Source organism: Ochotona curzoniae, unplaced genomic scaffold (assembly GCF_017591425.1).
Source record: "Ochotona curzoniae isolate NIBS_2020 unplaced genomic scaffold, NIBS_Ocur_1.0 contig_1, whole genome shotgun sequence".
Taxonomy (NCBI): Eukaryota; Metazoa; Chordata; class Mammalia; order Lagomorpha; family Ochotonidae; genus Ochotona; species Ochotona curzoniae.
Genome location: NW_024464918.1, coordinates 28,912,081 through 28,933,836, shown reverse-complemented (window position 1 = coordinate 28,933,836; position 21,756 = coordinate 28,912,081). Strand labels below are relative to the sequence as shown.

The window sequence follows — 21,756 nt, the reverse complement described above, 5'->3', positions numbered from 1 at the left end:
TTCACTTTTGGAATTTCCTCTAGACCTGCAGGTGCAGTAGGTTTTGCCACCGTGTGTTTTCCAGCCCTGGACCGTGACTCTCGCTCATCCTCTTCTAGACCATGTATTTGGCATTCTTTTTCCTTCTTCACTCGTCTCGCATCCCCCTCCATCTCCCTTTTTTCTTCCTTTTCCTCTGTCCTCGCCTCCTCTTCCTTCCTTCCTCGTAGTAGTATTTCTCTTCCAGCACCGTTTTTTCCCTTTAAAATGTTGCCACATGCACACCATTTTACAACAGCATTCCAAATTCTCATCGGTTAAATACAACTCATGCATGTTTGATCCTGAAATTACATAGCTTAAGTGGATTATACCTCCTCACATTCATTTAGGCCAATAACTTTTCTTTGTGCTAAAAAGAGGAGTATCTAATGTTTCCCAAGGTGTTGGCAAGAATGGAAGCTATGAAATGTTTCAGAGCAGATCTACACTTGTCTCACATGGTTTTCACCCATAATCCAAAAGTAACTCTTGGGTTATATGGCTTAAACCTAACTTTCACGGGTTGGGAAATGCTGATTAGTGGTGTACTGATTTGGTTAAATAACTTGCAAATATCAAAATGCACATGGGTAAGTTCTAGATCAAGAACTAAGTGTAAATATAAACCAATAAACACACAAAAATACAGAATTGTGTGGAATGCCAGAGGATTCACCCTACTTGAAGCAAGTAAACAAGCCTGCCAGTTTCATGGATGCTGACGGGAGAATGAGATCCTGAATCAGACATAAAGAATTGTATTACTCATGGTCAAAGCCACAGAGCATGACCATGTGCTTGTGGGGGTCCCTGGGACCATGTTGATGATTCACTGGCATGATTCACAGGGCCTGGAACAGGCTGCAGTGTTTACAGAATGGTTTATCGCAGTCAAAGGATGCAGATCATATCAGAGAATAGCCACCCTGTGTAAAATATTAGGAGGAAGGAGCAAACTCTAAGATGTCCTTGTCGCCCACCTGAGCTTGAGTACCTGGGCTCCGAAAGGGGGGTGTCGCACAGGCACCGATGACCTGGTGCTCAGACTCGAGCTGTCCAGAGCACAGACACTCGGCATCAACTGTCCACTATTAATCCCTCTGTTCAATAAACTCTGGTTAGACCGAAGCAGATGGCTGAAGGCCTCACACATGCAGAAGCATTCTTATCAGAACTGCTGGTTCGGAACTTGTCCCGCAGGACAATCTTGGGAAGCATGAGGGACACAGGCCTGCAGAGTTACTCTCCCCATGCCTAAAGGACCCTTGTTAAATACTGCACTGTAAGCAACACTGAGCTGATTCTCATTCAACACTGGGATTGCTATTGCTGGGTTTTGCTGTTGACTTCCAAGTTACTCTGGTGAAGTCTGTATTCTTTGTAATGGACAGACACCGATGTCAGAGTCATTTAGCTGAGTGGTAAGCTAATATTTGGAAAGAAATTTCCTTAAATTTCTAGAATCAATACTGTTTAGTTGAGGGGCTCTCTCTCCGTGATAGGATACACCTTGACCACTTTGCCAGAAGTTGAGGATTCCTTTAAGCTTCACTTGTCTTAGCATCCCACCATCAGCCAGTCTAGGGAAATCCTGGTAACTCCCCAAGTATTCACGGAGTTAGTGACTGTGCCATCTTCCTGATTTCAAGAAACATTTCTGAACTTATCACAGTCCCTATGCAGACCGGATTCTCCAGCTTCCTCCTATGCTTTCTCATTAACTTACACCAGCTGCTACTCTCTGCCTGAGGCAGTTTTGATGTTAAATTAATTATTTTTGAAAAGATATCTCAGGCGAAACCTTACTGCACTGACCAAGCCTGGCTCGGATTCTCTGAAGACAGTCTTGCAAGGGGGTCTTCCAGTAAATGACTAGACAGGTCAAATGACAACAAAATATGTCTTTGAAGAAGTTCCAATGCTTTTAGCCTCCCTCCAGTGATGCCAGCCTGGTGGTTTTCCACTGTGGTTTCAGGCTAACATGCATCTGGGGACTAGAAAATGGAAACAGAGCAAGTGGAGATGTCACAACCATCAAGATTCAGATGTTTTTCTTGAAAAAAAAAATCCTCCTTGGCTTGCCACAAAGCCTTTAAACGCAGAGTTCTGGAAGAGTTTATTCTGACAGTTCGGGTAGTTTGCTTAAGCTTTTATAGACAATAATCTCCTGGTGTCTATACTCCATCATGTTTTTTTTTTTTTTTTGATGGGTATGCTTCAAACAATTCTGAGATTAACTAGTTAGTTGGTCTGTACTATACAAGCATCACTTTACAGTTCTAAAACTATTTTCTATGAACCAACTTTCTCAGAGGTAAAGAAATAACTTATAAAATTAAGCACAATGGGCCTGGTGTGATAGCCTAGTGGCTTAATCCTTGCCTTGCATTCACTGGGATACCACATGAGCACTGGTTCTAATCCCGGCTGCTCCACTTCCCATCTGGCTCTCTGCTTGTAGCCTGGGAAAGCAGTAGAGGATGGCCGAAGCTTGGAACTCTGCACCTGCATGGGAGACCCAAAGAAGCTCCTGGGGAGTGAATCAACAGACAGAGATCTTTCCGTCTCTCCTCTCTGTAAATGTGACTTTTCAATTAAAACAAAATAGACCTTCAAAAAAACAATGAAGCACAATTTGAACTTCGAAATAAATACTGAAGGACTCATATTTATGACCCTAGTGGAATCACAGTGGCTGTGGAGTTGTCCCTTTAAACAACTACTAAAAGTGAGCAAAGCATAAAACGATGGTGTTGACAACTGGCAGCAGCCAGGGCCCAGAGCAGAGTGCTGTACAAGCAGTGTGTTAGCTCAGTGCCTGAAGACTTCACAGCACGGTGAGAGCAGGGCCATGCAGCCTTATGGGGCGGGAGAGTCAGGAGCTGAGAGTTTGGGCAGATCAATGTGACTGCAAGTTGTGAGGCAGTACATGGAGAATACAGACACACAGAATGAACGTGCTCTGGAGACGTGTAAAAGGGTGCCCGAGGCTCTGGTTGAGGACTGTCTGTGACCTCAGAAAACTGTAGCAGACAGACTATCAGGTGGAGCTGTTACAGTGGCAATGCCTCAGGAATAGGACCAACTGAGCCCTAGATGAAGGTCTTTCAACCTTTCTACTGTTAATTTAGGCTGGAAAGTATGGTGGCATGCATGGTAAGTACTGTACGTAGCACCCTCTTTTCCCTAGCGATGACAGAAAATATCTCTGGATGTTGCCCACCACTGTGCACGAGGGCGGAATGAGGGCGCTGCCAAGCCGAGTCACTGTCATAGACTAAGGGCTATTTTGGACTCCTGTTTACAGGGCAGAGTGTGGTAAAAGAGCTCTGCTTCAGTAATTGCACTGTATCCCAGAACCAAGTTCAACAGGTCTTTGCAGCTAACAAAACCTAGCAACCAAGAAACGTGAACCTTTTCCGTCTTCTGACTGGAGTAAGATTTGGGGAGACCTGGCCATGAGGGCACCATCCTCGGTCAGTCTAGAACATTCTCTGATGAAGCACAGATGCATTTCCTTTCATCCTGTCAATCTGAAATTAGATCAAAATAAAAAAGTACAGAGCACATTTTCAACACAAAAAATTAATTTTCTTACTACATACGCTGAATTCCATTATTCTAATTATCTCAATTCTTAACTCTTAATCTAGACAGTAATTACTAGAGAGCTTGTTAAGTCTAGTCATCTGATGACCTTCTGTGCTAATAACTTGCAGGATATATGATCTTTATTTTGCAATTTAAAACTTTTTAATTATATTATTTAATTGAAAGGTAGCAGCACAAAGAGTAAGACATCTTGTCTACTGGTTCACTGCCCAAATGTCCACAATGGCTGATGCTGGGCTAAGCCTGGGAGCCCAGATCCCCATCTGGATTCCCACATTGGTGGCAGGGTCCCCAGGGCGTGACCTCTCGCCTCCCAGTGTGCGTACCAGTAGGAAGCTGGAATGGGAAGCAGGGCCGAGATGTGCACTCAGGCTTTCTGACATGGAATTCAGGCATTCTTAGGGACTCCACACCTGCCTGAAAACATGCAATTTAGTTAGCATCATCTAGTTAGCCAAGAACCTTTAAATTTCTCCTAGAGCAGAAAACCAAAACAAAACCAAGGAAAACTGGGGTGGCTTTTTCGGACCCTGCATTCCTTAGAGGAAACAGCAATGCTGTGTGGATGGGAGCAGTCCCCCTCAGGAGGGTCCCCTCAGCCTCTTGGCAGAGCCCCCACAGGGAAGGCTCCTCCAGTCCTACTCATGTCTGGAGTTGTGCTCAGAAAGTGCAAGTCACAATTTCTCAAAAGCTGTTCTGAGTGCAAATGGTCAAATGGATAAATGTTACACATTTTTTATTTCCAGAAAAACTCCTAAGCAATGAAACGTAGGAGTAAAACTAAGTTCTGGTTGTGTGTGATGTTCAAAAACTTCCCTAGGTAATGGAAATAGAAAATAATGGATCCCAAGTACATAGTAACAGTAATCAAAACAATAATTGTTATTTGTACATCCATATTTTACTTTTGCTAACAAAAATAACTTTCAACAGAGGCGATCTATTTTAACGTATCCTAACAGTTACTTTAAGCCACAAAACAGAACTGAACTAGTGACATACACTTCTTAGAAGCACAAATGGCAAAACCTGTGACCCCCATATTCCCCAAGTTCTTTTATGGGGGAAACAACCTGGTGTATATTATTATGTTAGTAAGTATACAGGTTGACTTATGAAAAATAATTTGGATGCAAGAAGGAAAAAGACAAACACATTCTACCTTTCTTCAAGGAGGTATTAAATATTCATTTAAATAGGCGAGTTAAAGAAAAAATTTTAATTTACAAAAAAGGTACCACTAATCAATCATCAAAAGTGATTTTTTTCCCCTGAAACACAGCAATTTTCGACTGCTGCTCCTTCCGCTTCCTGCTCGCTTCCCAGGAAGGATGCAGGGGCAGCTGCGACGGCGGTTTCGTGTTTTGTGGCCCTTTCTGTGTGTTCTTCCGGAACTGACTCTTGATCTGAGGTTTGTCTTGTGTGAAATCTACAAAGGAAAAGGAAAATCAATTTTTAAAAGTTAGCTGCCTACACCTAATAATATTCAAGAGCGTTTCATATTTTTCAAATCACTAATGCAGGAAGAAATCTGTTTTTTTGTTTTTTTAATGGCACACGTCAACAATTTAAAACTGAAATTCAACAGAGAACAGCATGACCCCGACAGCTGATATATTGGAAATTAATTTTGGGATATAGAGGGTGAAGTTGTGGCAAACATTTATTACAAAAACACTGCATTCATTACAAACTTTTGTGCCATATATGCCTTAATTCCATTTCCCACAAACTTTCTGAGATCCATCTGTACTCCCTACTACTTGTTAGATACTGAGTGTTGTAATGGTCATTATGCTGTGTGATAACATACACAAAGCATAAACTAAAAAAACCGAGTTCATTTTCCCATGTTTTCAAAGGAATGTCACCAGCTTATAATAACTAAGTAAGGACCACTTGCAGCCAGAAAATTCAGGTCCTAGCACTGTGGCCTTGGGTCTCCGGTGGGATGGCTCAGTAACTAAATCCTTATTTTCCTATAGTCAGGATCCCACAAGGGTACCGGTTCATGTTCCAGCTGCTCCACTTCCATTCTAGCTTCTTACTGATGGCCTGGGAAAGCAATAGAGGATGGCCTAAAGCCTTGGAACCTTGTACCCGCTTGGGAGACCAGCAAGAGGCTCCTGGCTCCTGGCTTCCGATTGGCTTAGCTCTGGCCATTGTGACTACTTGGGGAGTGAATCACTGGATCGAGGATCTTTCTCTCTGTCTCTCCTTCTCTCTGTAAGTCTACCTTTCCAATAATAAATCTTAAAGAATAAACACAAGCAGAAGGTTTAAAAGACAATTCCCAAAAGAAGGAATATAAATGGTCAACAAAATAATTAGAAAAAAAAGATTAAAGATTGTTTCATTAGCTATCAGAGAAAGGAAAATCAAACAGAATCACAATGAGGTCATCTCACCTTGTTACACACACTGGTTCCCAAATCAGACTTAACTAGAAGGAGTAAGTTCCTACTATTTTTTACTTTTTAAAAAAAGATTCATATATGTATATTTATTGGAACGTCAGCTAGATAGAGTACAGGAGAGACAGAGAGGAAGCTCTTCTGTCTGCTGATTCACTGCACACATGGCCGCAACAGTCAGAGCTGAACCAATCCGATGCCAGGAGCCAGGAGCCAGGAGCCTCTTCCAGGTCTCCCATGTGGGCATAGGGTCCCAAGGATTTGGGCCGTCCTTGACTGTTTTCCCATGCCACAAGCAGGGAGCTGGATGGGAAGTGGGGCTGCTGGGATTAGAACTGGCGCCCATATGGGATCCCTGCATTGCAAGGTGAGGACTTTAGCCATCAGACTATCACACCCAAGTTCCTACTGTTGAACAGTGCAGCAGAGCGCCTATAGAGTCAGCTATAGAGCAAACAGAACACAGGAACACAACTTTTCTGATCATGAAAGTAATGACAATGAAAGATTCGAATGTTAATTATCCTTATTTTGATCACATATGAAATATCACAATGTATCCCATAAATATGTATAATTATTACTTCTAATTTTTTTTTTAATGTAAAAAACAAAGATTGGTCTACTGTTGGCTGTTTTGATGGTGTAGAGGAAGAAAGAGAAGTGTTCAGGAGAGAACTGGCCATCCCTGGGAACTCAGGGCTTGGAAAAGCCTTTGCTCCCCCAACAGTGTAAGACGCAGATCCAACACCACACAGACCTAGGAAGTTGCTGCTCTGGGGCACAGACCAGAGCAAAGGCAGCACTTGGGCATGCAGACCCAAGTTGCAACACAGCAGATGCTGAATGACTGGCGGAAGGAAAAAATACCACCCAACCCTGAGGTGAGAGAACAGAGGACAGAAATCAATTATGTTTTTCAGGAAGTGTCAAGTGCAAGAAATCATAGGCTGGGGTGGAAAATTTTCTCTGACAGAACAATCTCTCAAGGCTGTAAGTGACGCGTATTTGCAGCAGTAATCTGGCACGAGTCTCCAGGACCATCCCGCACACACAGCCATGTAGCCATGGGACAAAGATCTCCCCAGGAAGACAGTCTGGGACCGGAGGAAACAACGCAGAGAAGCTCCTTCCAGAGGCCCCAGGAGCTGTCAGCAGCGCTTTAGGCAGCAATGTGCTGTGGGGCTTACTTTCTCCTTTACTCTAGCTCCCACCTGTGTACCTGGCAGCTTCCCTCTGATATAAGGTCAGGAAGCTAAGGGGAGTCAGTCGCTCGAACAGCAGGCACCCATTCACCCTCCCCCTGGACTCGGAGCTGTGCCCAGCGGTGTGAATTCAGTTAGTTGGCTGGCTGAGTGGGAGGAAAGGAGACACGAGCACGTGGTGACAGAAAGCTTCCCCTTCCTTTCTTCTAGACACATGCACAGATGACATTTCTTATCTTCTTTGTGATTTGATAGTCACGTGTTAGAATGCTGGGCAATGAAATGTGAGTAGACTGTTTTTTGGCATGCTCAAGCCTGACTCATGAAATCCTACTGCAGAAGTCTTCATGCATTTTGCTCCCTTCTACCTGGGACCTGGAGGCGGGAAGAAGCACAAGATAGGAAGGGACCAGATGCCTGGAGGCCTGTGGGCAACAGAGCTGCTCTTCACAGCGTCTGTGATGCTGGGAGAATGGAATATTCACACTTACCCAGGGTTCTGCTCTTTGGGGCCTGTTCTCTGATACTGCTAAAAGAAGAAAAATATCATTATGACTTCCATGCTTTTAAGAAGATAAAATAATAAAGTTCATGATAGAACTGATTCAGAGGACTGTACCATCCACTCTCCCCAGACAATCAGTGAAATGCAGACAGTGAGGCTGGCATGGGCACATCACGCGAGGAGCTCTTCCTCCCATACTTGGGAACACCTGCTCAGAACTGATGATGTTCTATGTGCCCACCTTGTCTTTGCTCCTGGGGTCTAACCAGACAAAGAATTCATAAAGTCTATTGCAGGGAGAATGAGTCACACAAAAACAATTAAGACCAATGCTTCATGGGGAAGAAAAGAAATGGTGGAAAGTTACTCTCAAATAAGAAAAGTAACTCTTTGAAGCAGATTTCCGAAATGAAATTAAGTATTTTGATTATATATCTTTTCTTACCCTTTTTGTTTTTTTAGAAAATTTCTTTCTAACTCACGTTATTCTAAACCACACAAGACTAACCCTTACAGAGAAAAAGTTTACTGACTTGAGTAGCTGTTACGAAACTAGCTAACCTTGATCTTTACTCTAAAATGGGAAGAAATTCATCAGATTAGAACTGTAAACGAGCTGTGACTGTGAGTGCGCACGCAGGGATGCAGGCAGCAACATCATCCAGCACGAGTGAGCGTGGCGAAGCTCAGCTTCGAGCCAGCAGCCTACGCTCTGCACAGGACTTCACAGGCAACGACTGCTGCCTGCAATACTCCCAATCAAAGAAAAACACCATGGCTGCTTTTTCTGCACAAAGTTCAGTCAAAACATTTTCCAAAGTTTTTCACCAAAAATCAATCTGAAGCTTTTTGATAACCAAATAAATAAAACATTAATTGGCTAAGCTTATCATGTGGCTACCACGTCTCATCCTTGGAGCGTCTGCATGCAAGTGCTACGCTAAATATACGTGGATTGTTACATGACTGTCACGTGGAGGGCAGGTATAAATCTAAAAACAGGAACAGTTGTACAAATTTGAGCTCTGAGAGAGAGTTTCTTTTCTCAGTACTAGGATAATGTAGCTAATTTGTATATTCCAAAAAAGCAAACACTAACAATTTCAGATTAGAAAAACATCTTTACCTTTTAGAGCTTTTGGCTCCAGATAAGGAGTGGAAAAACACAGATTCGAATTTCCTGGCTTCCATACTTGACTTGCTCTCGTCATTTCCATGATCCCGATGTGCTTCCTGCGCATGCTGCTTGGGTAACACCTTCTGGGGAGGTCTGTGTTCCTCAACGGAACCATGGCAACCACGGTCCTTCTTCCGAGTGCGTTTCACTTTTCCAATGAAGAAGTCATCTCCGCTGTCACTCTCCTCCTCAGACATGGAGGACTGCCTGTAAAACCGCTCCTCTGTGCTGTCGTCAAAATACTCCTCCTGCCGCACCCCTGCCTCGTCGTCACTGCTATCGCCCCGGGAGCTTTCAGACGCTTCCCTGGTCGAGGTCTGACTTAGCGTTCTCACCTCTGGCTCAGCAGGTGTCTTCTGGGATTTGAGGGCAACTGCAGAACCCCTCCCTGAAGCCTTGGATGGAGAAGGCGCAGCGGTCTTCCCTGCTCTTGGTCCATCTTTCTTCTTGGTCACTTTTTCTGTTGAATTACTAATTTGTTTCTTACCCAGTACTTTGGTTTCTTGCATTTTCTGTTCACTGCTAATGACCCCTTCTTGTGACTTGCTCCCATCGTCTTTTGAACACAAACCATCCTTGGAAGGATTCTCTTGTGAAGTGCTCTCTGATGATCCAACTTCAGCAACATTCTGTCTTGCATCTTTAAAGGCCTGCACAGCAGCTGCAATAAGAGTGCAGGAGTGGTTTTAAAATAAAATATATAGAGCATCACTTAGTCAATACAGCCCTTGAAATAAAATAAAACGACAACTTGAATTTTTTAAACAATTATGTATCAAATACTGTAAGCTGTGGTTTTAGACAAAAACAAAATAACCTGGGACAAAAGTAAAAATATTCTAAAGATGTAATTTGAAATATTTACACATTAATAAAAATTAAGTGATAGAGTGGTACAATCAAAAGGAGCGAGATATTCAGAAAAATCAAATGCATTCGCATTTTATCATATATGTTATACATAAGATATATATTTACACATTATGCTATGTGTGGTAACAGGGTTCAGGCAGGAAAAAAAAACAGACCTAGTTTTTTCTCAGACATCAGACATATTTTTAGACACATTTCCACATTGCCACCTATTTGAAACACTAATTTTAAAGGGAATCATAACAGAATAACTATGTAAATATTTAAGGTGAGCCAACAATTTTTTGAATCCCAAATCACACACACAAATGCTCTTCAACTCTCCACTTCGAAGCCCCTGGCTTCTTACCTTTCAGCCCGTCGACCTTCTTCTTGAGGAGGGGGTGAGCCGCCAGCCTGGCAACCGCTCTCTCTGCTGCAGTGGAATCGGGCTGCACATTGAAAACATGCAAACGAAAGAACTCAGTACTACTGGAGGGGAGGAGATCTACCACAGTCTAATACTCTCGTGAAGTAAGTTTACTACACACAAGGATCAGGCTGAAAAAACACTACAGCTTCAGAGCAATTAAAAATGACTAGATAATCAATTAATAACGATATTCCTTAGGAACCTAAGAAATTTCCAGGACTGTGCTAAGTAAAATATGTGCCTATATATTTAAGTCAGTCCTTTCAAAGCACCTAAGAGACTGAGCTCTGAAGACTAAGTTACTCATATCACTCTTCTTTGCACTGCGTTCTTTGTCAATTTTTCATACAGTAGTCATAAAAGTGTTTTAAAATGTACTTAGATTGGGCCCAGCATGATAGCCTAGTAGCTAAAGTCCTCACCTTGCATGAGCCAGGATCCCATATGGGCACTGGCTCATGTCCTGGCGGCCCTGTTTTCTATCCAGCTCCCTGCTTGTGGCCTGGGAAAGCAGTCAAGGACGGCCCAAAGCCCTGAGACCCTGCACCCGTGTGGGAGAACTGGAGGAAGCTCCTGGCTCCTGATTAACTCAGCTCTGGCCGCTGTGGCCACCTGGGAAGTGAATCAGTGGATGGAAGATCTTCCTTTCTGTCTCTCCTCTTCTCTATATTTCACTTTCCAACTAAAAAAAATATTTTTTTAAAGATTTATTTTTATTGCAAAAAACTCTGAGTTGATTGTAGCTATGACTGAGAAAAATGTATTGTACTGGGTGGTAAAATATACAAACGGGAAAACTGGTATTAACATACACAGTATTAATTTTTTGACATTCGCTGACCACCAGGGAATGAATGTATCAGCTGAATATAGACCAAGAATTAGATGGTTTTTACCCCAGGGAACCTGCGCTCCCGGAGCTTACTCCCCTGCAGCGGAAAGGCAGTTGTGGAATAGGGAGTTGCAAAGTGAAGAGCCGCGCAGAGGGGTTTTAAACTCCCCTCAACACGCAAGCTGGACCGGGGGTCGCTGCGGCCCCTCACTGGTGCAGTGGTGACCTCACTGGCTGAGGGGGCTGCCAGAATTTCGCCATCTGCTCTGCATTGTAGCCTGGGATCAGGCTTGAAGCAAGTTCCGGCCTCAGGTTACTGGGGCAACCATCAAATATGCTACATAAGCCCAAAGGATTTAATGTTCCAGCCTTAAAATACTAATAAAGAAGAAAGTCTTCAGTTAGAAATGTCAATTTTGGGGTCCCCACTGTCATCTAGCATGTTGAGCCACTGCTTGCAATGCTAGTGTCCTATTTAGGCACTTGTTCTGGTCCCAGCTGCTCCATTTCCAGTCTAGTTCTGTGCCTGTGTCTGGGAAGGAGGCTGGAGATGGCTGACGTGCTGGGCCCTGCCACCTTGCAGGAGCCCCTCAGGAGTCTCAGGCTCCGGGCTTTGGTCTGGCCCGGTCTCAGTGACCATGTGGGGAATAAACGAGTGGATGGAAGCCCTCTTTCTCTGTGTCTGTGTCTCCCTCTCTTTTATTCTGTAGCCAATCTAAGAAAAAAAACGCCACTTTAAAAATTACACTTTTAAATTCTTTCCTTGTAAAACAATCTAACATTTAAAAAAATTTAATTTTATTCTTTTTTTGTTCAATCAGAATTTAATTTTATTCTTAAGGCAATTATCATATTAAAAAATTTAAATTCTTTAATTTTATTAAGAATCTTATTCTTAGAAAATCATTCTTTTAACTTCTTTAAATTGAAATTTCAAAAAGAGCTAGAGGGTATACAAATGAAAATTTTTATCTATCAGTTAATCCAATAGTGTAAAGTTGACTTTAAACCACTATTCTGAACAACTTCTCTTCCCAATGATTACATATCACTTCACCTCACTTTTGTGATCCATTCAGATATTTCTACAGTGTAAGTTGTGCGTGTTTGTAAAAGAAGTCGAAGAGGGTCTGGTGGCACAGCGGCTCAGGTCCAGCCCTTGGCAGGGTCCACGGCCCTGTAGCACATGGGTCAGCCATGGGCTTCAGACCGGGCCAAGCATCGGAACTCCCAGGAGAGACTTCAGTTCCTCTCCCACCTTCCTTCTTCAGGCTTCTTCTTGCCACCCACTCCGTATTTTCGGAGCCCTAATGATGGGAAGATGCCAACTTCCACATGTGAACACACAGACCACCTTGGAGGCTCCTGGGAGCCTTCTGATTTAAAGGCTAAGACAAAGGCACAGCGGCTGATCCACGGAAGAACGCGGTAATCTCAAGAAGAGGCACACTAAATGTTACGGAGATAGCCAAAAGGAATAAAAATGTAGTGACACATCTTAAATTTAAGTAAATATAGTCTGAAACCTTTGAAAAAGTCTACCAATAAGTCTCTGCAAACCAACAGCATTTACACCTGCATGAAAAATTCTTCACAGCACTGAGAGGTATGAAGGAAACCACAACTTTCCCTATTTAAAGCGGGTACAATGTTTGCCATGGAAGACTGTCAGGAAACTGTGGCTTTCACACACCTCTGGTTTCTTCCATTTCAAATAAATTAAACAAAAAAGTGAAAACACCTCATCTTTTAATGGGAAATTTTTATTTTGGCTGATGGGTATTTACTGTGAGAACAAAAGCCTTTGCTGTTCAATTTTGAAAATAATTTTGAGGATACACTTCTAAATGTTGAAGACTAGGCTAAAAATAACAAGCATCTCTTACACACGATGTAAATTCTTTGAAATCTTGTCTAAAAATAATGCTAAATGAACACTTGCAGCAAAATTGGAAAAATCAATTTGGTTTAATTATTAAAAACATTTAGCAAGACAATAGCAAACAGTCCATTGGGGTGGACCAGCAGGTCAGGGCTAAGCAAGCCTGGATCCTCTGGAGGCCACACAATGTTTTCATGTCTTAATTACATAGGATACAAGCTAAGGCTGTTAATTAAGCCTAAAATAGATAAGTGATGGCTTTTATACAGGAAGAAAATAAAAGAGCTGTACTTTCTTATATTTAGCCCAATGACTGTTTCTATGCCAGATAAAAATATTACAAAAATAATGGAAAAAAAAAAAGCATATACAGATGCAAGCTCACACGAAAACTAAGCAGATTTTGGTAAATTATGTTGGTAAACGAGCATTCTAGAAAAAGTCATTTATATGCTAACAAATTTTATATCATTTAACCTCAACGTTTTTTATTTCAAGAAAGTAATAGCTTTGCGGCATGGGTATCTTCAGATATTAATGTTAATTCTTTTACCCTGCCTTTTTAGAGAAACAATCCAGTCCAACTGATCTTCTACTTCTTCTGACCATTAGATCAGCTTAGTGAAATGCTGCTGTCTATCTTTAGTCAAAACTTAAATATTAACTTCCAGACATTAATTTTACCTTCTAGGAGCAGCTCACTCTAAATTCACTGATCCTGGGGCTGGTGCCGTGACTCAACAGGCCAATCCTCTGTCCTGTGGTGCTGACATCCCATAAGGGCTCCAGTTCGTGTGTTGGCTATTCAATTTCTGATCCAGCTCTTTGCTTAGGGCCTGGGAAAGCAGTGGAGGAGGGCCCAAGCCTCTGGGACCTGGAACCCACGAGGAAAGAGGCTCTAGGCTCTGAGCTTCAGATCAGCTCAGCTTTGGCCATTGTGGTCATTTGGGGAGTGAACCACTGTATAGAAGCCTTCTCCTTTCTCCCTCTCTCTGTAAATATGCCTTTCAAATCAAAATAAATAAATCTTTCTTTACAAAATCGCTGATCCTACAACAGATTATTTTTGTCCAACAATCAATTACATAGAACAATCATAAAAACCAAATATAACAAGAACAAATGAAAAACGATGTTCAACTTCTGCAGGTAAACTCAGAAGCCAAAATATTCGTCATATATTCATATATATGTTTACAAACTGTAAAAACCTATGTTTTAAGTACTGCAAAGCTACAGAGATGAATATGATAAGGAGAGATAGATGAAGATGAATGCCGAAAAAGCACTTAGGGGCAGAAAACAATTTTAGAAAACCAAAATTTCCAAAGTAGTAATACGCTAATTTAATGAAAGAGCTTTTATTGACACCTCACCTATTTAGATACTGCAGTTTGGTACTGGTGGTAGTGGCAGTAGGAAGATGGAGGTGGGGGCAGGGTTAAGGAGCTGGATGCCAGGAAAGCATTGCCAAAGGCCCAGGAGGGTAGGAGGCAGTGCTCCCGGCGCAGCAGAGTGGAAAGCTAGAGGCCACACAGCACAAGCGTCACAGGCAAACTTGGTCAGTGCAACTTTTTTGAGAGAGCATGAGACTTCAACACTGCTTTAATGCATGCAGTACCACTTCCATCAGTCTGATTTGAAAGAATGGCTAACTGACAAGGAATGGGTATAGGGATCCTCTCAGAACTACGGTCACGTACATACTACAGACACCAGCATCCACAGCCATCATCCTTATAACCAACGCTGCCACCAAGTCAAAGGCATGTCAAGAATGCATGCATGCACCCTAAGAACCAGGAGGCTTTCTGTGGGCCTGGAATGAACTGCCCAAAGCACAAAAGCTCTAAATGCTGTGAGAATCAAAGCTTAAGTGATCCACACATACCTAGATTTACTTAATTTTATAGCGAATATTTATTTCTTGGAATTATTATAGAACATGGTGCTTATTCAAATAACAAGGTTACTTGATAGTAGGAGAATTGGTAGAAAACAGTCAGAAGTAATGTAGAGTTCAGCAAAAATCAATGAAAGTAAAAACAGGAAACAGAAAAGTCAGGCAACACAAAACCTGTTCTCAGGAGAACTCGTCTTGCAGAGAGAAGACTATGCCACATGACAGTGCACAGTGCTACTATGTCACATGACAGTGCCCAGTGCTACTATGTCACATGACAGTGCACAGTGCTACTATGTCACATGACAGTGCACAGAACTACTATGTCACATGACAGTGCGCAGAGCTACTATGTCACATGACAGTGCACAGTGCTACTATGTCACATGACAGTGCACAGTGCTACTATGTCACATGACAGTGCACAGAGCTACTCAGCTCTTCCAATTTTTTGAACTCCATTAAAACTTTTTAAAAAGATTTATTTATTGCTATTGGAAAGTCAGATTTACAGAGAATAAGAGAGAGACCACATTTTCTGGAAACGCCCATATGGGGAGCTAGGCAAGGACTTCAGGCACTAGGCTACTGTGCCAAGATATAAACCTCCTTTAAAAGCAGCTACAAAATATTTCACAGAATGAATGAAGAGATTAAATGATATGACAATGATCTGTTAGAAACAGATAGTTCTAACTAAGAAGGCTGAGACCAACTGTTAAATAACAGAAAATCTTACATACGTTAACGACCCTGGGGAGGTGGATTACAGCAAAGCAAACCTCATAAATGTCATTAAGACATTTTTCTGTGGCAACATTAGAGCTCAGAGAGAAAAACATTAATGGCCCTCTTGATAACTTTCCTGTGACGGTGACACGACGAAAACAACACAACAAATGATTTATTGCACATATACCTTCTTGCAAATTTTCTCAAAGTTGATATCATCACCAAGAGCAGATCTAGTTACTGTATCAGGTTTCAACTCCTGCAACACAAAGTAGTATTAGTTAGAAATCTGATTTTACACTGTCACTACATTCTTTCCTATGGTGTGTTCAAAGAACTCTTGATATATTACATAAAATCTTCACTTTTGGAACAGTAACTCCTGCCAGTGTAAGAAATTATCACGCTACTAAAAAGCCAGAGTAAAGGGCTGGAAGGATGGCTCAATCGGCTAATGTGCTGCCTGTAAGCACTAGCCTCCCATAGGGGCGCTGGCTGGGGGGTCCAGTCGAGACTGCTCCTTTCCCATCCAGCTCCCTGCTTGTGGCCCATAGCCTTGGGACCCTGCACCCATGTGGGAGACCAGCAAGAAGTTCATCTGTGGCTGTTATGGGGAGTGAACCAGCAGACTGAAGCCGTTTCTGTTTCGCTGTAAATCTTTCTAATAAAGGAATAACTCTTAAAAGCCACAGTAAATTGAGTTAAAGAAATGATCTTGATAAGCAACTATACAGCAAGGACCTCAATACAAGCCACGGTAAAACCCAAGGATTTTTATACCCAGACAAGCTGTTCCTCAAACACAAAATCTACACAAATCAGTTTTTGCAATTCCAGCTGTTCAGGGAACAGTGTACACATGTGTTTCTCCAGAGGAAACTTCTAACAGAAAACTTTAAACCAGCAGCAGCAGATACCTTTTGGTAAAGGTCTGATACTGAGTTTGTATTTGTAGAGCAAGCATTGGGATAAACATGGGAGTATATACAGAAGAAAGAGCAGTTAATAAACTTTGTTTTTAATAAACAGAAAGTAGCGTAAGATCAGTGAGTATCGTCTATGTTTAAGTAAACAGGCAGTAGTTACATGATGCCATTTAAAATGGAGAGAACAGAAAATAAAAGATTACAAAAGAAAATGGAAAAGTACTTGCAAGGCCACTATAATGGCTATAAATACAACTGTAACCATGGAACGCAAACACAGACCTTTGCTAAACACCGAAAGATTTTTTTTTTTAAAAAACACAAAGGCACTTGAAATAGAAAAACACAGTAAATACAAGATTGACTCCTCTGTAGCTTTAATATAACTAAGAGCAAACATCAAGGATATAACAATGCCAATTACTTTGCCTGTTAGAATAAAACTTTTGCAAATTAGAAAACAAAATAAAACCTAAGTTTATAATGCCATAACATTACTTTTTCACCCCAAATTTATTTTTTACTCGAATGTCAGAATTACTAAGAGAGAGGGAATGACAAGAAGAGAGATAAAGAGAAACACCTTTCATCTGCTGGTTTATTCCCCCAAAGAGCTGAAAGCACAAGAGCTGGTAGGGTCCAAAGCTGGGAGCCAACAGCTTCTTTCGGGTCACCCACATGAGTACAGGTCCCAAGGACATCTCCCGCAGGTCCCAGGCTAGAAGCAGGGTCCTGCTTCGGATCTGGAGCATCTGGGACACGAACCATTGACCATACAGCACGCCAGCACCAAAGGCAGAGGATCAGCATCTATGCTGTTCTACAACATTACCCTCACATGGTGATTCTAAAATGCTAGAATAGACGGATTGCAAAGATTCTTGGTAAGTAGAAACAACTAAAAAGCAGACAATGAAATTATGTATCACACAAAGAATTCAGGCAAAAATATTTAGCATGATAAAGACAGGAAGACAATGTATTAAATGAAAAATTATATAACTATATAAAGGAGAAACCATAGGAAAGACTGAGAAAAATAAAAAGACACTTCAGAAAGTTCAAAATATTAAAAAATAATTGAGAGGGTCAGGCATTGTGGCATAGGAAGCTGCCACCCGGGACACTGGTATCCCATCCACAGGAAACAGTACTATCAAAAAGCCACATTCCCACATTTACTGCAGCATTATTTGACTAAAACTGAGGTACCCAAGGATAGATGAAAGGATAAAAAGAAATTGGTACATAAACACAACGGAGTATTATTCAGCCCTACAAAAAGAACAAAATCCTGGGGTGGCCCCTGTGATATAGCCGGTTAAGTTACCACGTGGAAACACCCAAACCGTTGATCAGTTTGCCTCTAATGTACACTGTGCAATCAAGTGGGAGAGCTGCACCGAGTTTGGGCATTTGAGGTGTAAATCAGCAAGATGGGACGTATCTTTCCCCCCGAATCAGCCTTTCAAATAAAATAAGCAAAAAATGTAACCCAAAATATATTAGATATTCTGAGTCACAAAGTAGGTAAATCTAGGGTGCAGAGCGTTTTAGCAGGAACTTCCCAAGCAGGCTCTGTAGCTGACGGACAGGCTAAGCCAGCTTGCAAGGCAGGTATATACCTGAGACACTTCACAGATGCTGACACCGAGCAGTGTCAACAGTTAGCCCAACACTCATCATCTCATGAGAAAATAGACATACACAGGTGTACACACTTAGGGGATACAGAAGAATGCCAGTGTATGTGAACCATGTGTAGTGACCAAATCAGGTTACATGAAACATCTGTGTAGACACTGAGCATATTCAGGACCTTGAAACTCTTCTAATGATGAAACACATGCTTTGTTGCTGTGGATGACGGTTACCACACCAAGGTATAAAATGCTGGAGCAAATTCCTAGCAACAGTATTTTGGTACTAGGAATTTACTGACAATTCTTCTCTACTTCTATTCTGCAATATCAGCTTTTTTTTTTTTTAAAGATTTATTTATTTTTATTGCAAAGTCAGATACACAAAGAGGAGGAGAGACAGAGAGCAAGCTCTTCCATCCAATGACTCACTCCTCAAGCAGCAGCAACGGCTGGAGATGAGTCTATCAGAAGCCAGGAGCCAGGAGCCTCTTCCAGGTCTCCCACAAGGGTGTAGGGTCCCAAGGCTTTGGGCCATCCTTGACTGCTTTCCCAGGCCACAAGCAGGGAGCTGGATGGGAAGTGGAGCTGCTGGGATTAGAACTGGCACCCATATGGGATCCCGGCACGTTCAAGGCAAGGACCCTAGCTGCTAGACCACTGCGCTGTGCCCTATATCATCAACTGTAAGCTCTTATGAGAATGTATTGTACTTGTCTTTCTGTGCATAGCTTATTTTACTTAACATACTGCTTCCAGCTCCACACTTGTTGTGGCAAGTGACAGCTTTAAAAAAAAAAAAAAGGTTTGTTCACTTACTTGAAAGACAGAGTGACTGAAAGACATCCACCTTTAAGTCACTGGTTCACTCTCCAAATGCCTCAACTAGCCAGTGTTAAGCCCTGATATGGCAATGTTGCTGTCCCAAGAGGCAGCTTAACTTGCTGTAACTATACTTGTTCCAGGACTTCATCGATTCTTTATGACTGAGTAACATCTCATTGTGTTTATACACATGGCAGCTGGTGGGTAAAGCTGGGGGCAGAGTGGGAAGAGGGGTGAAAAAGAGGAAAAAGGAATTTCCATACATTGCTTACTCCCCCAATGACCTTAATAGCTGGGGCTGGGCCAGGCCACAGCCAGCAGCCAGGAATTCCACCTGGCTCTACCCTGTAGATATCAGGGTAGAACTTCATTTGCTCTCTCCTGAGTGTGATAGCAAGAAGTTAGCCTGGAAGTGGAGGAGGAAGGACTTTATCCCAGGCACCCCAAAACAGGATGCAGGAGTCCCAAGTGGTAGTTTCATATCCTGATCTTAATAGCTGTTTCAAAATTCAGATCCTTAAACATAAAATGAAACATGAGCGGACAGCAAATATGCAATGAGAAACTTCATTAACAACCCTGCTAGCTTTATTTTGTTATGAGTAAACCAATGGCACTTGCTACAGGTTCTATAAAAACCCATTTACCCGATACGCTGATTTATATTTGAGCCATGTGACTAACAGTATTCTAAGTGTAGGGCACTGGGCCTTATGCAGAAAGTAACAAAAACTTGGGGAAGTGTGGCAAGTATCACGCTGATACTCTGCTTGTAAGCATTTGTCCCAAATAGGTGCCTTTTCATGTCCCAGATGCTCCACTTCCAGTCTAGCTCTCTGCTTTGGGCCTGGGAAAGCAGTGGTGGATGGCCTAAGGCCGAGGGTGCCTTGACCCTCATGGGAGGTGAGGGAGAAGCTCCTGGCTCCCAACTTCAGATCAGCGCAGCTCTGGCTGTTGCACTCACTTAGGGGAGGCAATCACCAGATGAAAACCTCTCCTCTGCCTATCCTCGCTGTAAAAATCTGCCTTTCGAATACAAATAAGTATTTAAAAAAACTGACACAGTAACACAAAGGCTAGTGAAAATAACCAAGTTTTGTGTGAAGAGAGATGAAGCAAGGGGTATAATTTGTTTGGTGCAGTTCATAATGGTTGGAGTAATCAGATGATTTCCAAATTACCGGGGAAGCATTTTCACAATGCTCAAAACCTCCCACTCGTAAGATAAATCCCCCAGGTGTGACTTCATGTGTATGTATTCCCCGCATTGTGTATAACAAAACTGCTGGTTAAAACTATGGCATTGTTTCTCTCTGGTTTTACAAGAAAAGTTTGAGGTGGTGGTAAATGCTGCCTTGTTATCAAAACCAACTAGCAGAACAGAACCTCGCAGATACACAGGGGCCTTGGAGGGGTGTGGCGTTGGAGAAGCAGCGGGGACAGCCGTGGGGATGGCAGCTGGGGTGCCCAGCATCACAAGGCATCAGCTGATGGACGCTCAGACCCCCTGGGGAATGACCCCGACCTGGAGAGCAGCAAGCAGCCAGCCAATGTGGTTTTTGAGCAGAAGAGATATAATAAACCAAAGTCAGTTTACTACTAGAATATTTTACTGGTGCCAGGTTTTTGCTGGCAGCCAGATAAAGAATTACTGAATGTCTACAAATAGTACTGTCTCACTTTAGTTCCAAGTTGAGTTTCATGTCAAAAGTTGAATCTTCCTATGCTAGAAACATGAATGCATTTGTAATTGTATTTTCACTGATTTATGAAAATAATCACTCTTTAAGCAAAAACTAAAGAAATGCCTGAATAATTCAACAGTCCAGGAATTTTCATGCACTTAAAAATGGGCATTAAACATAAACTCAGCAAATAATTTAGTCAAATAAATCTCCATAACTTTCTCTTCACTCTACCAATCCTATGTCTCAAGGCAAAAACATTTTTAGATAGTTTAAGTCAAGAGATTAAAACAAGAATAAACATTTTTTCTGCCAAAGAAAAACATCTAAACTTTCTTCCAACGTAGCATTACTTGTTTCTGTCACGTTCAGGGGCAGGCAGAGAAAAGGATCGAGCAACTACATCAGTCTGAAGATCTACACAGACGACTTCTGTGCTTTGAGGATTAAGTCACAGCAGATATTGTTCAGCTTTTTGTTACCTTAATGAAGTATGTGAAACGATAAAGTGTATAAGGAAAAGGCACGGCTCACAGTTCTGCAGAATCAAATCTGAGATGGGTGGCTCCAGTCATTTGGTTTTCGATTAGAGTGGTGGATAATGGCGGTGGGGTGAGTGCACAGAGAAAAAAAACCAGGAGCAGCCGCAAATAGTGTGAGTGAGTGCATGCTTGGGCTTTATAGCAACTCTTTAGGAAAAGGAGAAGGGCTGCAAGGGCCAGTCGCCCTGATGTCAAGAACTGCCACTAAACACCTGCTGAGGCTTCCACCACTGCCAACAGCCCCATCCCGGGGACCACACCACCAACATGAACCTCTGGGGCAGAGCTCAGACCCAACCACAGCACAGTGAACAGTGTATACCAACATGAACCTCTGGGGCAGAGCTCAGACCCAACCACAGCACAGTGAACAGTGTATACCAACATGACCCTCTGGGAGCACATCTGACACCCAAACCGCAGCTTACAGAGTGTGCGCTTACTACTGGTAGCTTTCTAAATGGCTCTGAAATGCAATTTAACCTATGGTAGCCATGACTTCAATTGCTTACTCTTCATTCACTCTATATTCTAGTTATACCTTTAATTCAATGGGGAGATACATGCTGA

The 21,756-nt window shown here is 42.2% G+C and overlaps 1 protein-coding gene across 2 annotated transcripts in view; it reads right to left on the bottom strand.

Moving 5' to 3' along the window:
• Nucleotides 1-4,488: 4,488 nt before the first annotated feature.
• SRFBP1 (serum response factor binding protein 1) overlaps nt 4,489-21,756 on the bottom strand; it is a 29,092-nt gene continuing 11,824 nt past the window's right edge. The window contains exons 4-8 of one of the 2 annotated variants that reach the window (XM_040967580.1): nt 15,756-15,827; nt 10,157-10,238; nt 8,884-9,595; nt 7,744-7,781; nt 4,489-5,062 (exon numbers count right to left, since the gene is read on the bottom strand). In XM_040967580.1, coding sequence (XP_040823514.1) covers nt 4,878-5,062; nt 7,744-7,781; nt 8,884-9,595; nt 10,157-10,238; nt 15,756-15,827 — 1,089 coding nt within the window. In that variant the 3' untranslated portion in view covers nt 4,489-4,877. The remainder of the gene's footprint in view (nt 5,063-7,743; nt 7,782-8,883; nt 9,596-10,156; nt 10,239-15,755; nt 15,828-21,756) is intronic. The other variant, XM_040967651.1, reaches the window with a different exon arrangement.